At 44.4% G+C, this 14,603-nt stretch overlaps 1 protein-coding gene across 2 annotated transcripts; it reads left to right on the top strand.

The window, feature by feature from the left end:
• The first annotated feature begins 1,750 nt into the window (after positions 1–1,750).
• Positions 1,751–13,422, top strand: Etv3 (ETS variant transcription factor 3). 2 transcript variants are annotated; one of them, XM_076862279.1, is made up of 5 exons: positions 1,751–1,817; positions 3,768–3,823; positions 4,415–4,652; positions 5,867–5,982; positions 12,197–13,422. In XM_076862279.1, exons 2-5 carry the CDS (start codon positions 3,778–3,780, stop codon positions 13,333–13,335), a joined length of 1,539 nt encoding a protein of 512 aa, XP_076718394.1. In that variant the 5' UTR covers positions 1,751–1,817; positions 3,768–3,777; the 3' UTR covers positions 13,336–13,422. The 2 variants fall into 2 exon arrangements, with proteins under 2 accessions (XP_076718394.1, XP_076718393.1); XM_076862278.1 differs by having other exon boundaries at positions 1,759–1,817; positions 3,765–3,823.
• The last annotated feature ends 1,181 nt before the right edge of the window (positions 13,423–14,603 follow it).

Raw genomic sequence — 14,603 nt, 5'->3', positions numbered from 1 at the left:
TTGCCAACATTTATTTATCTGCCAAACAAGGTACCATTCTCTATCCTGAACATGCTGCATGTATTAACATATTTAATACAATGCAATACTTGTAATATTTACTATACTACGATGAGATACCTCTAGAGACTTACAGGAATCCACATAAGTAGACTCCATAGGTATTATATTCATAAAAATGAGAAAATGACACGGAGAAGTACCCTAAGGAGGCAAGAAAGCTAGTAGTTGGAGGCATGAGGACCTAACTATAATCTCCCTCATTTTGCTAAACCCCAATATTTTGGTCTGCTGGGCCAACGGCTGATATTTACATGTTAAGACACTGTTCTAGGTAATAAGCAGAAGATAGACTATTTCTACACTCAGAGAGCTTGCCGGCTATTTTCAGATATTGGTAATCATCTCTGCGGCACTTAAATTTTGTTCCTTTTATTCACCTATATAGAATTTCCTAACTAGAAATGCTATTCTCCCTTCTGTTTTAAGGCAACTTTAGGTCACTGGGAACCAACTTTCTCATCAATTTAGCCACACCTACAGAATGGCTGGTAACATGTCAAAACTGAAGACCAACTTAGAACAACTAATGTTGACATTGCCACGGTCCATGTGCAGACAGGTTGGAAAAGCTTGTTAGGCCAATGCTATAAAACAAAGTTTTGATACATTTGATCAAAATGGATCTTCAGGGGCTGGGGTTGTGGCTCAGTGGTAGAGCACTTGCCTGGCACGTGTGAGGCACTGGGTTCCATCCTTAGCACCACATTAAAAAATAAATAATAAAAGAAAATTATTAAAAAGAAATTATTATTTAATAATTTAATTTTTTAATAAATTATTATTTAAAAGAAAATCGATCTTCAGTCCCATCTCTCATCTTCACCTCCCCCACATTTAATTTTTCATTCTAAATGTATTAAAGCTTCTCTGATCCCCACTTTATGCCCCTGGAGTGAAATCAGGGCTTGGCCACCACTTGAATCTATGAGGGTAGGGGTTGGACATAAAATTGAACTGCTTGAGATCTTTTCCCATTAAACTTCTTAGAGGGAAACATAGACTTTGGACAAGGTATTTGTAATTACTCGAGCAGGAACAAAAAGGGAAAGACATGGGAAGTGTTTGAACGGCTGGGAACCAATTCGGAAGAAACGCAGATTGGCGGGGAGAGGAGGGGAGGCGGGGAGGCGGTCACTCCCCGGTCTCCACGGGAACAGCTGCCAAAGCCTGTGCCTCAGGTTTCGCGGCTCCGTTTTATACGTGCCGTCCAGGGCCCTTTTTTTTGGGGGGGGGGGGGTGGAGGCAGCGTCTGCGGATCCTACTTCCCATTTCGAGGGCGGTCCTCCCTGGGAGGTCGCCGAGCCCTTTTCGGGGGAAACGTGGGCCTCTCCTCGGGATGCCCGAGCCCTTCCCGTGGGGTCGCGAGGTGCCCGCCCGCGGCAGGTGGCCCCGGCAGGCAGCGCCGCCGTCGCCCCGCGGGCTCCTGACGTCCGGCTCCGGCGACCCGACCGGGCCGGGGTGCCCCCGCGAGCGTGCGTCACGTGCCCCCCACAACGTGACGCACGCGCCGCACCGGGCGGAGTGCGGGCGGAAGTCGGCGTCTGCAGTGAGGAGAAAGGAAAGGAGCCGCGGCTGGGTGCGGCGCGGCGAGGCCCCGAGCCGGCGGGCGGGCGGGCGCCGCCTCCTTCCCCGCCCCCGCCCAAGATGGAAGTGACGACAGCACCCGAGAAGGTCACTTCCTGCTGGGGTGGATGAGGAGGAGCTGGAGACGCCGCGGAGGAGACCGGACCGAAGACGGACCGTGCTGGAGAGAGGTGAGTCCCGCGTCGCCGCGGCCGCCGGGCCCCTCGGGGCCAGCAGCCCGGGACCCCGACAGGGACAGCGTCCCTGGCGCCCGGGGCGCCCCCTGGGCCGTGCCACCCCCGCCGGGCCTCACCCTGCGCGGGGGGCGGGGGAGGAAGGGGCCCGTGTCTGCGAGGCGGCCGGGATCCCGGCAGCGTTCGCGAACACCCGGCCGGGGAGATGAGGGACGCCGGGGCCCTGGGGGCCGAGGAGGCCGGCACCGGGAGCTGCCGCGGGCGTCCGCAGCGCCGGACCGAGAATGTCTCCCTCGGGGAACGGTCGCGAACGGAGGCAGGGCTGGGGGCCGAGGTGCGGAGGGGAGTCTCTGGTCCCGCTTGGACGGAGTCTCGGGGTGAATTTGTGAGGAGCTTGCAGAGGCGCCTCCGGGCTGTTGGAAGAGGGCGTTGATGGGCACAGTGGGACAGCTGGGGTATCCAGAAGGGGCTTCCAGATCAGGTCATCGTTGCAGCGGGGTTTGCACCCCTGGCCATGCAGGATCGAGAGTATTCCTGGGGGCAGGGTAAAGGCCCCGCCGTGGACAGAACAATCCAATAGTTTCAAGTCCAGGGCGGCTTCCTTGCAACCGTGGGGAAATTACTGTTTTTCCTTCCTCACTGTCACGGAAATGGGAGAGGAAACTCCTGCCTCAGCCCTGGTGCCTTGTTATTGTGTATGGTGTGTGTCTGTATGCCTCTGTGTCTGTGTCTGTTTTCTCCTTCCTTTGGGCTATTGATCTCCTCCCTGGCCCCTGGTAGTTTCATGGGCTGATACTGGTCTCCTTGTATGTATGGTGAGAAAGAAAATTAAAAAGATCTAGAGGAATCCCAAATTAGATGAGATTTCCAAGATTAGGAATTTGTCCCCACCCGACCCTGGGGCCAGTGAGGCACCTGCATTCCCTCTAGACTCCTGTAATATGGGTGCTGAGGGCCTGTCATCCACCCTGGGGAACAATGAGGGTAAATCTGCCCTCTCCTGCCCCCATCTCCCTCTGGCAGTTTCACCCCTCCCTCCTCTTTGCTGAAGGGACTCACTGACACCAAACTGCTTGCTGCTTGGAACAGGAAATTTATTGAGGAACTGTAAATCTGCATGGAATGAATTCAGATCTTCATAGCAGGACTCCCTCCACTCATTGGCCAGAAGGACCACAGAAATGACTGCTGCTTTTCCCCCCTCCTTCCTTCCAGTTAAAAGATAACATAAAATTTTTTTCTCAGGAAACTTGAGGAGTGTGTGTATGTGTGTGTGTGTGTGTGTCTGTCTGTCTGTCTGTCTCCATGTCCTATACAGTGACTCTACATATGTGTGTTTACTTCCTGTATCCAGAGTATTTTTCAAGGGGAAGGGGACAGTTTCTGACTAGGAGGAGTTTTCCTTCTTCCATCTCACATAATTCAGTAAAGTAAATCAAAATCAGATGTTCATTCTTGAGGGAATCAGATGGATTTGGATTTTTTTCATCCTTTTTTAAACAGGTACATCTGGGTGAACTCAGGCTTGTGTATTTTGGCATGTGAACCTGTCTAGTAATAGAAGACAAACTGTTTGACTTGTTTGGGCTGCCTTTTTGGACCCATTTCACTGTACCCTTTCTTTTTCTTTTCTTTTCTTTCTTTTTTTTTAACATTTGGAGGGTTGGTCAGGAGGAAGAAAGCAAATATTAAGGACAGTGTTTACACTTTGTGGTTTAAAGTCAGGTGAGAGATAATTATGGCTTTTGAAGCTGATGACCTGAGGACCATCATTTGATGACTTGCGGATTAGCAGTTTAGAGATGACATGTTTGAAAGACAGAGGGTTGCATAAGGAAGGAAAGACAGGGAAAAGGAAGTTTGGGGAAAGATTGTGCCGGAAAAACTCAGGAGGATAATAAATAAGTAGTATCTTAAAGTAATCCTATGGCTTATGTCTCTCAGCAGGAGGGTGAAAATGAAAGCAGGCTGTAGCATCGTGGAAAAGCCAGAAGGAGGTGGAGGTGAGCAGAAGTTAATCATCTCTGATGCACCTGGAATGTCCCTCCATAGTTCCTGTTCTGTGCACTTGGATTTTGTTCACAAATGTAACTCCATGACTGATAGCCTCCTGACTGGGACAGTTGTAGGCCTGTTTCCTTTGAATGTGTATTGAACACATTTGATCAGCACACCATTATCTCAAGTTTTAGTCTCTTTCCTGTTAGAAAAATAATTCCAACCTTGAGGATAAGAGGAGTTTTCAGCTGTATTTTCCTAAAATATTAGTTTATCTTGCCCATTTGTTCCTTTTGGAACTTTTGTGCCCCCATGGGAATAGGTTTGGTATATAATAATGTATGGAAAGCTAAATGATTAGGGCACCTGGGTTCTGCTGCCAGACTCTATCCGATTCAGTGATTGCCACAAGAATAAGTCATTTCTCTGTCCTATTCTCTCCTCTGTTGTGGTTAGCCCCAGATGACTAAAAGGGTGTTGGTGGCATGTTTACAAAGCACTCTAGAGATTCTGAGCAGTGGAATGTGAAGTTGGGGGTGCTGGTATGTATGTACCTAGCTCCTGACTACTTTGATCTTGCTGTTTTCACACTAAAGGGTATCAGTTTCCTGACTGGGCCTACAAAACAGAGTCGTCCCCCGGCTCCCGGCAGATCCAGCTGTGGCACTTCATCCTGGAGCTGCTGCAGAAGGAAGAGTTCCGCCATGTCATCGCCTGGCAGCAGGGAGAGTATGGGGAGTTTGTCATCAAGGATCCCGATGAAGTGGCCCGCCTCTGGGGCCGCAGGAAATGCAAACCACAGATGAATTATGACAAGCTGAGCCGAGCCCTCAGGTAAAAGAAAGGAGTCTCAAATCTGTGGTGTTAACAGATTGGAAGGAGACTAGGCAGTTTGGTGAATGTTAGATAAAAAGGGTATCAGGTGATAAGAGACAACACTCTCTCAGTGAATAATGTGTAGCTTTTAAAGTGGGAGTCAGAGCTGTTGAATCCTAGTAGCACAGGCACAGGAGGAGAAAAGACATATCTTTGGTTCTATGTAGGAGGGAATTCCAATGTGGCTGGCACTGGATCCTGATAGACAGCCGCTTCTGCTCTGTAGTGGGCGAGAGTGTGTGGTGAAACATGGTTTGGAGCTCGTTTATAATCGTTTAGACTTCCCTGTCGGGAGTTTATTAGAATTTCTCTTATTTGGGCTCCCCTGGGAGAAGCTAGGAAGGGGTGAAGCTAGCATAGGAGGAGGGCTCACCGAATGGCGCTGACCCAGCTACTCAGGAACTGAATCTGTGGGCTCAGTTGTCAGTGCATAGGTTGCTCTACAATTTGATTACTATAAGTTCTCAGGCTCTCTTTTCCTCTTTTCAGTCTTAAAATTTCATAACCCTTTAGCCCTCAAGGGGCCAGAAGGCAATTTATGACCTGAGCAATTAAATAGAAGCCAGGCTAAAGGTTCCATGTACGTCAAAGTTCCCCTGCCTTTCTTCATTCTTAGTGACCCTGAACGTAAAATCTGTACAGCACTCTTCTGGATCCTCCCCCATCCCTTTGAGTCTTTGAAAGTGAAGCAGGCCAGGCTGGCTGCTATTTTCCAGATCAGGGTATGCTATTGTCTCACTGGCCACCATAAAACAGTTCTACATTCCTTTGTGCCTTGAGCATCCGACCTCCTAGGAGAGGTGTCTGCCCCCACCTGGGCCAGACAGAACCTAGGCAGTTAGTGACATAGAATGGAACTGGAAGGAAGTAGACTAGAAATGAAATTGTAGAGAGATGGAGGAGAAAGGTGATTAGAGCTAGGATAGGTGTTTAGGATCTTAAAGTGAGGAAGTCTATGTAAAGCCGTAGCCAAAAACTAGAGCTAATTGAAAATTGGATGAAAAAGTGAGCTCTTAGGTCTTCCAACTCTAACCTAATGGCTGCAAAAGAATGAAGAAGATGTTTGCAAGTAATATTTACAGCAAGAATTGTTATTCTTAGCAATTATTTAAAATATATCAAAATCTGTCAATAGCCTGAAGATAAATTGATGAGTATTCCCATTTTTGCAGATACTATTACAACAAGAGGATCCTTCATAAAACAAAAGGGAAAAGGTTTACTTACAAATTTAACTTCAACAAACTGGTGATGCCCAACTACCCATTCATCAACATTCGATCAAGTGGTAAGATGAAGACTCCTTTGGTTGGTAGTGAATTTTGAGTTAAATATTTTCAGAAAACCAGTTCTAATCCATTGCCTGTAATCCCAGCTGCTTGGGAGGCTGAGGCAGGAGGATCACAAGGTCAAAGTCAGCATCAGCAACTTAGTAAGGCCCTAAGCAATTCAGTGAGACCCTGTTTCTAAAAATATATATCTAAAAAGAGGGCTGGGGATGTGGCTCAGTGGTTGTTTCCCTGGGTTCAATTCCCAATACCAAAAAGAAAACCAGTTTTGAGACATGACACATTAAAGGGGATTTTAGAAACACTGAAGTAATGTGAACCCTTGAATTGCCTCTGTGTTCTTCCTGAGTCTCTCCCCATTCATCTCTCCTTTTTTTTTTTTTTGGTGGTGCTGAGATTAAACCCAGGACCTTGTGGCATCTCCCCACCAACACTAATATTCATCTCTTAGAGGGAGTAATAGGCTATGCAATAACAAGATACATTTGTTTGGTTTGTTTACTTAGTTACCTTTTATGCATATTATTTGTAATCTCCTAGATATTATTCAACTATCCTGTTTGAGAATGATGCTCCATAGGTTTGCATTGATTCTTTTTTTTTTTTTAAGATACACACTCAGTTTAACACCCTACTCAGTGGCTCTTTCATAGATGAGAACCTGTTTCTACAAACACTTCCGATTTTCTATGAACTACCAAGCGCTCCCTTATCATGTGAATAATCATCAAAACCACAGCATCCTTGATCAGAGAAGGAGAGGTTCACATGTTTGCAGTGAAAAGTAGTGTCTTTGATCTGCACCAGCAACTCCTCAGACAACAAGACTCTAGGGTTACTTAGCCTTCTTTCCTTTTTTAAGTGTAGCAGGGCTTCCCCTCGGTCTCTCCAGGTTACAGCTTTTCACCACAGCTCCTCACAGAGGCTTTAGATCTGCCTCTCTTAATGCAGAGGCAGTCTCTTATAAAAGTTGTTTATGTTTGATTATTGGGTTTTGTAAAGATATCAATTCTTCCCCTACTTAAGAAAATAAATTGTATTTAATTATTTTTCCAACCAATTCATCATTGCTCTTTGTGGCCTGTGTGTCAAGACAAAGAAAGTTGATCTTGATTCTGTAGTAATACAACTTCTCAGAGAAAAGTTGGAAGAAACCTGGAAAATTAGAGCGGGGGTGTGGCTGAGAATATAATGCTAAAATCCATTGCAGATATGTAATTACTACACACAACAAGTTAGGGCAGTTTTAGCTTCACTCTGCTATCATTACAGTTTCATCTCTCTTTCTGTAACCACTCCCTCCTGTCCCTGGGGCATGCATTTAAAAAAAAAAAGAAGTGGTATTGGAATGCATCTCTCTAATTACAACCTGTTTTCTTTCCTTGTGCCTGAGGGAGCGGCATTAGGAAATCGGACCTGTTCTAGCCACTGGAATCTTGTTTCCTCTATTTCTCACTTTTGCCCCTTCCCTGTGTACCTAAGTACGGGCACTTTAGATGGGAGTACCAGTCATTGAAGAATGTGTTGGGGTTCATACTCATCTATCCCACCCCCAAAAGAATGCTTCATTGGTATTTTTTTTTCTGTCCTTGATTTTTTTTTTTTTTTAATTGAAAACTCAGAAGGCCAGCCACTTGGATAAATTGAAATGGGATGTCTGTCCATCAACCTCTGGGATAAATATGGTTATTTTTACAGGGCAAGGAATCTAAACTGTTACTCTGTGAAGACTGGTCTGGAAATCTAATAGCAGTGGCTGGTACACATGGTCTGCCTGAAAGCAATTGAATCAAAGTTGATCCTTAACAACCTCAAGACCCTAATCAGAAATTTATGGGGAAAGCAAAATAGCATACATTTCTTTTAGGAATACATTATCATTACTCACATCCTTAGATATAGACAATTCCAAAGAACAGGAGCTGCTTTTTTTTTTCCATGGGGGTTGAAAATTCAGGGGCACTTAACCACTGAGCCACATGCTTTTTTCAGGGGAGAGAGGACAAGGTCTTGCTAAGTTGCTGAGGCTGACTTTGAATTTGTAATCCTTCTACCTCAGCCTCCTGAGTCACTGGGATTATAGGTAGGTATGTACCACAGTGCCCAGCTTTGGAATTGTTTTTTTTTAATAGAGAACTTTTGCCCAAAGAGGCCAAGTATTGTTTAAGTAATATTAATATGATGACAAAGGGACGGAACATTTATTGAACATCTCCTTAATTGAGGTACTTTTGCTTGGTGGTTTGGCAAATTATCTTATTCAAATCTTCTAGTCCATTAAAGTATATGTCTCAGTATTCACATTTTATGAATGATAAAAGTCAATGACTGATCAGAGTAGATTGAATAGTTATATTGTTGAACAGTTTATCAGGAAACAGTTCCTGAGAGATTGAACTGTTGAAATTTAGCTCTTATTTAATAATTCATACATTCCAAAATCTCAATTGGGTTTTATTCATTTGTTCAACAGATAATGTGTTAAACCCTAAAGAAAAAAAAAAATGATGGGAGAGTTGTTTCCTTCAAGAACTACAGAATTTAGCAGGAAAAATATATACTAGGTTTAACACAATTGTGAAATGCAAGTGCTTTAAGCAGAGCTGTGTGAATTTAGATCCTAGAGACTTTAAAGGTTTCTGCAAGGTGTATTGATACTTTGGTCTGTGTTTTAAAAAGAAAGGTGGTACATGGCTGATAGTAACATGACTAAATAATATAGAAGTTTATAGAGTAAGAGGGTAAATATTCTTTTCTCTTCCCCCATATTTTCACTTTTTTAACAGTTTATTGTAGTGTATTTCATGTGTAGGTAGTGTTCAAAGTACTTCTACATATAGTAACTCATTTTTATCATTAGTAGCATCCTATAAAATACATCCTATAGGGCTGGGATTGTGGCTCAGTGGCAGAGCACTTGCCTTAACATGTATGAGGCACTGGGTTCAATCCTCAGTACCATATAAAAATAAATAAAATAAAGGCCTGTGTCCATCTACAACTGAAAAAAAATATTTAAAATATATCCTATAAGATACACTTAATAATGTATTTTAATATCTACTTGTATCTGTATAAGAAACATTGAAGCTGGACACGGTGGCACATGCCTGTAATTTTAGCAGCTCAGTAGGCTGAAGCAGGAGGGTCACAAATTCAAAGCCAGCCTCAGCAACTTAGCAAGGCCCAGAGCAACTTAGTGAGACCCTGTCTCAAAATAAAAATAAAAGGGCTGGGGATGTGGCTCAGTGGCTAAGCACCCTTGGGTCTGATTTCTGGTACCAAAAAATAAAAATAAAAAACATTGAAAAAGTACTAGTAAAAATAGTTACCTCTTAGAGGATAAAAGTCAGGACAGACTATTCAGGGATGGACTTGAGATCTCTTGGGCTATTCTCCCTATTCCCACCCCACCCCAGTTTTTTGATTGTTTGTTTTGGAAGACTTCAAATCTCAGAAAAATTGTATTAATAACAGTGAACACCCACATGTCCTTTATCTAGATTCACTAATGGTTAACATTGTTGCCACATTTGTTTTATCTCTTTCTATTTATATATACTTTTTAAATCTTTTGAGATTAAGTTGCAGACATCATGGCACTTCACCCCATGTACTTCAGCATGTATCTCCCAGGAACAAGGACATTCTTTTCCATAACCACAATAACGTTACCACACCCAGGAAGTTTAACAGTGCTCTAACACTGTTACCAAACATGTGGTTCATAGTTGAATGATACATGTACTTCAAAATTTTAATTTTTGAATCATGATTATTTTCTAAGAAAAAAAATATTTTAACAACTACATGCAATTTGCTACGTGCTAGTACTATTCCAAGGGCTTTACAAATTTTAATTTTTTTTATTTCTCATAACATTAGGATTGGTCTTATTGCCACCTATTTTACAGGTAAGGAAACTGAGGCACAGAGAGGTGAATTGTCCAGCTAGAACCAGGGATTGAACATAGGTAAAGACCTTGTTATTTACACTGTTGCCAGAGGGCAATCAGAAACTCCAGTTTGGGGCTGGTGTTGTGGCTCAGCAGCAGAGTGCTCACCTAGCATGCTTGAGGCCCTGGGTTCGATCCTCGACACCACATAAAAATAAAGCTATTAAACAAAACAAAACCAAAAAAACTTATTTGTACTAGCCACAAGATAGGAGGTACCAGAAGTAAGATTCAGACCTCAGTTTTCCAACTCTACTATTCAAATCTTGTGATGGTTTTACTAAGGCAATTTTCTTTCAGAACAATAATATTCATTCAAACTTTTTTTCGGGGGGGGCGAACAAATTCTTTTCCCTAGCAAAGTCTTGGATTTTATTTCTTAATATATAATATAATCAGAGGGAAGGGACCAGATTTCTACCTTTCCAACATGGCTCTATTCCACCATCCTTCCCCTTCCCCTTCCCCCTCCCCGATCCAGAGCATTTGGAAAATGCTGTGTATTATTTTTCCTTACAGATTTATAGCATGCCTTAGTATGTGTAAAGACTGAGATATTGCCCCTTTAAAAAAAAAAAGGCAAGCACCCTACCACTGAGCCCTGATTTAACCAGTTTTCTAAATTGTTAGGAGACAGAACTTTCCTTCCCTTCCACATTATCCTTATGACTTATTTTGTCTTTCTGAGTATATACAAGTGGGATTGTTGCTTTTGACTGAATGTACTCTTAATAAAAGCCAAGGATCAAAAGAATCAAAAAGATTAGGATTCAGTCACTGTGATAGACTGAGAAAAAGAGACTTATGTCCTGGGACTCTCTTGGCTCTCCTCAAATCCTATGCAGAGCCATTTCTCTGTCTTTCCTAAATTAAGATTAAGTAAGGGGGCTTTAAAAATAAAAGAGTCCTGCAGACAGTTTTCTGTGAAACATCCCTTTGGGCAGTGCTGCTCTGGCAGCGTTAGCCACATGTGCCCAGAAGCTATCTCACACATACCAGCCTACTCCAGAGTCACAGCTGAGGGGGTTTTCCAATAGCAAGCATAGGAGACTGGAGCTAACTGGGACCAGTTCCTAACCGCACTGTGTCTGGCCTCTTTTCGTTTTCTCTCCTAGACCACCAGACTTTTGCTGGTCTTTATTTCCCCCGCCCCCTTCCTTTTTTTTTTTTTTTTTTTTTTCTTCTTATGCCTGCCTCAGAGTATCAAGAACCCTTATTACATCATCATGATGGAAGCCACCAGAACCTCCAGGAACCTGTGGGCTCCTTTCTCGGGCCTTAAAGGAACTTTTGGGGAGAAGTTGAGAACTTTATGTTCCTCTCAAGTTGGTGGTTAATAGTGTTAGCTTCCACTTAGAGTTTCACATTTTAACAGTTGAACCTAGGAGAGGGAGGAGCAGGTCCTGGGTTTTCTTCCAGCATCCTCAGTGCTTAAAAGCAGAGTAGGAATGAAGATCATTTTATAAAATGATCAGAGGTATAAATTTGTAGAGATTGGAAAATATTTGAATCTCTGTGGTAATGATTATTTATCAAAAGTTCCAAATGTATACCACAAGAACTTACCTTAAGAAACAATTATTTATTCAATTGTTCAATAAATATTTGTGGAAGAACTAAAAAAAAAAAAAAAAAAAACAATTTTTTTTTAATTAATCTATTTTCATTAAAATATGGTCTTGTTTATGTTCATATATGTGAGGTGCAGGGTCTTGCATGACTTTACATATATATATTATTTCCGGTTTTGTTTGTTTAGGTTTGCTTGCTTTATACCTATAGTCAGAATTATGAAAACAAGAAAAGTTTGTTTGCACAGCTGCAAATTGAGACAGGTGACACCTACACAATACTTAGAGTTGCAGAGAAGGTTGCTTTTGTATCCCATTCATTCATTCACTTAATACTTATTGAGCACCTACTAATTGTTAAGCCTTGAATTGCTGGGAAGACAGTTGTGGACTATTGGAAGTCTCTGCCTGGTGAATTTGTTTTAAAATATTAATATAAACAAATAAAGAACATTGCAGATACTAAGGAGTAGTGTGAAGACAATTTAAGGAGCTAGAGAAAGATGGCAACTAAGTTGAATGGGAGAGCTGTGGTCGTTACTGGGAAGGTGGGGAACTGTGGGATTTGGTCCATTTGAGATGTTTGTTTCCTCTTGGGGCTATCTGTTGTGTACCTCATTAGCAAAAATGCTAGCAGCCTGAGCAACCAGACCTCCAACGGAGCCTTTGTCTTTCCCCTGCTGCAGGTGTGGTTCCTCAGAGCGCGCCTCCAGTGCCAACAGCCTCTTCCCGCTTCCACTTCTCACCCCTGGACACCCATTCTCCGACTGGTGATGTGCAGCCCGGCCGGTTCTCTGCCAGCTCCCTCACTGCTTCTGGCCAGGAGTCGAGTAATGGCACTGATAGGAAGGTGGAGCTTCCGGAGCTGGAGGACAGCTCAGCTGCCGACTGGCGCCGGGGCGTGGACCTCATGTCTTCCCGGAATGCTGTCGGTGGAGGCGGGCTCGGCCACCAGAAACGCAAGCCCGACATAATGCTTCCTCTGTTCACTAGGCCCGGGATATATCCTGACCCCCACAGCCCCTTTGCCGTCTCTCCCATCCCTGGCCGTGGAGGTGTCCTCAATGTTCCCATTTCGCCAGCCCTCTCCCTGACTCCCACCATCTTCTCCTACAGCCCCTCCCCAGGTCTGAGCCCCTTCACCAGCAATAGTTGCTTCTCCTTCAACCCAGAAGAAATGAAACACTACCTTCATTCTCAAGCCTGCTCTGTATTCAACTACCACCTGAGCCCTCGGACTTTCCCCCGCTACCCCGGGCTCATGGTTCCGCCACTGCAATGCCAAGTGCATCCCGAGGAGTCCACTCCGTTTTCTATTAAGCTGCAGCCCCCGCCCGCTGGGCGCAAGAACCGCGAGAGGGTAGAAAGCATTGAGGAATCGGCACCTGCTGCCGCACCCACCATGGCTCCTGTGCCCCCGCGAATTAAGGTGGAGCCCACAGCTGAGAAGGATCCTGAGAGCCTCCGGCAGCCAGCCCAGGAGAAGGAGGAGCACCCTCAAGAAGAGGGTACCGTGCTGAGCAGGACCACGGAAGAAGGGAAAGGCACCGTCTTTGCTCGCCCTGCTGCCCCACCCACCTGGCCCCCTGGCCCCACCAGCACCACCAGTGAAGAACCCCTAGAGGTGACTGAAGACAGTGAGGACAGGTCTGGCAAAGAGCCCAGTGCACCAGAGAAGAAAGAAGACGCTTTGATGCCCCCCAAGCTTCGGTTGAAGAGGCGCTGGAATGATGACCCTGAAGCCCGGGAGCTGAGTAAGAAGGGCAAGTTCCTCTGGAACGGGTCAGGACCCCGGGGCTTGGCAACAGCAGCCGCAGATGCGTAGAACTGCAAGTGGGCTGGGAGCTGTTTATATTGTAGTCAAATACATACATGTATTTATGTAGCAAGATTTGGGGGGCGGGGGGCGGGAGTTAGGCTGGTTTGATCATCTGGGGCATAGACTCATACTTTTCTGTTGGGGATGGGATGGGTGTCTTCTGTTGTAAATTAGGTCAGATGTGAACACACTTTTTTTTTTCCTGGTGAGTAGTAGGACACAGAGAGGGTATGTGAACTGAAAGGGGAAGAAGCCTGTTTTCCGTTTGAGGCTTACACTTCCTGACAAGGAAACTCCTAAAGGGCCCAGGTACTTTTTGGTCCCGCAGTAGTTTGGGTTCCAGGCTTTTTCTTTTCTATTGTATTTATGTATGAAAAGCCATTAATGGGTTTCTGTTGCTCGGAGAGAGAGACTTAAAAGGGAAAGGTCCTGGCTGGGAGGTTGTGCAGTGAGAGACCATTAATACTAAGTATTTTGCCTGAAATGTTACTTTATAATTATTTCAAGGGAGGAATAAGGTAATTTCAGTCTTAGGGGTGGGGAGGGATGTTCAGATGTCAATTTTCCTTTTTCTCTCTCTTTTCTCTAGTTGTTATTTGCCATTTCTCTTTTCCTTTTTAAAAACTGCTTTCAGGACACATGAGTGTACTGCCAGTTAGAGTGGGGCTGAGGCACGGAGCTGGCCGCCTCTCAGGGGCAGGGTTGGGGCAGGAAACCTTGCTGCGAGCTCCTTGGACTTTTTACCTACTTCATCTATTAAGAAGCCATGAGGAGTTGCAAACTCTTGTTCAGGGAAGAAAGAAGAGGGCAGGAGGAAGTAACCCAATGCCTTTAAAAACAAAACAAATGAAAAAAACATGATCCTCATTGTTCTTTTCCATTGTGGGTTTGGGAAGCCAAACCAAAGTTTGACTGTGAGCAAGTTCACTGAGAAGGCATGACAACATTGCTGAAGATGTCTTTCCATTGTGTCTGGTCCTCTTATCATTTTCAGAAGTCGAGCCTTAACTATGAACATACTTCAAGAGATACGGGTCTGTCAACATAAACCTGTAAAGGGCATGGACAGCTTTTCAGATAATCCAGGAATGTTGAGACTTGCTTCAATTCCTAGCTGGTATTTAGTCACTCCCTCTTGATGTTGTCGGAATGGGTAGCAGAAAGGCAGGGTCGTGGGAGCTCAGGGCAGATGGTACCTGGAAGCACAGAAAGTAGCTGGGGGAACAAGTGGATGTTTGTCATGAGCAAAGGAAGAGGTGGAAAGACGCTGAAGG

This window comes from Callospermophilus lateralis, chromosome 7, assembly GCF_048772815.1.
Source record: "Callospermophilus lateralis isolate mCalLat2 chromosome 7, mCalLat2.hap1, whole genome shotgun sequence".
Lineage (NCBI taxonomy): Eukaryota > Metazoa > Chordata > Mammalia > Rodentia > Sciuridae > Callospermophilus > Callospermophilus lateralis.
Note: the sequence above shows the minus strand (reverse complement) of the source record. Positions and strands in the feature narration are given on the sequence as shown.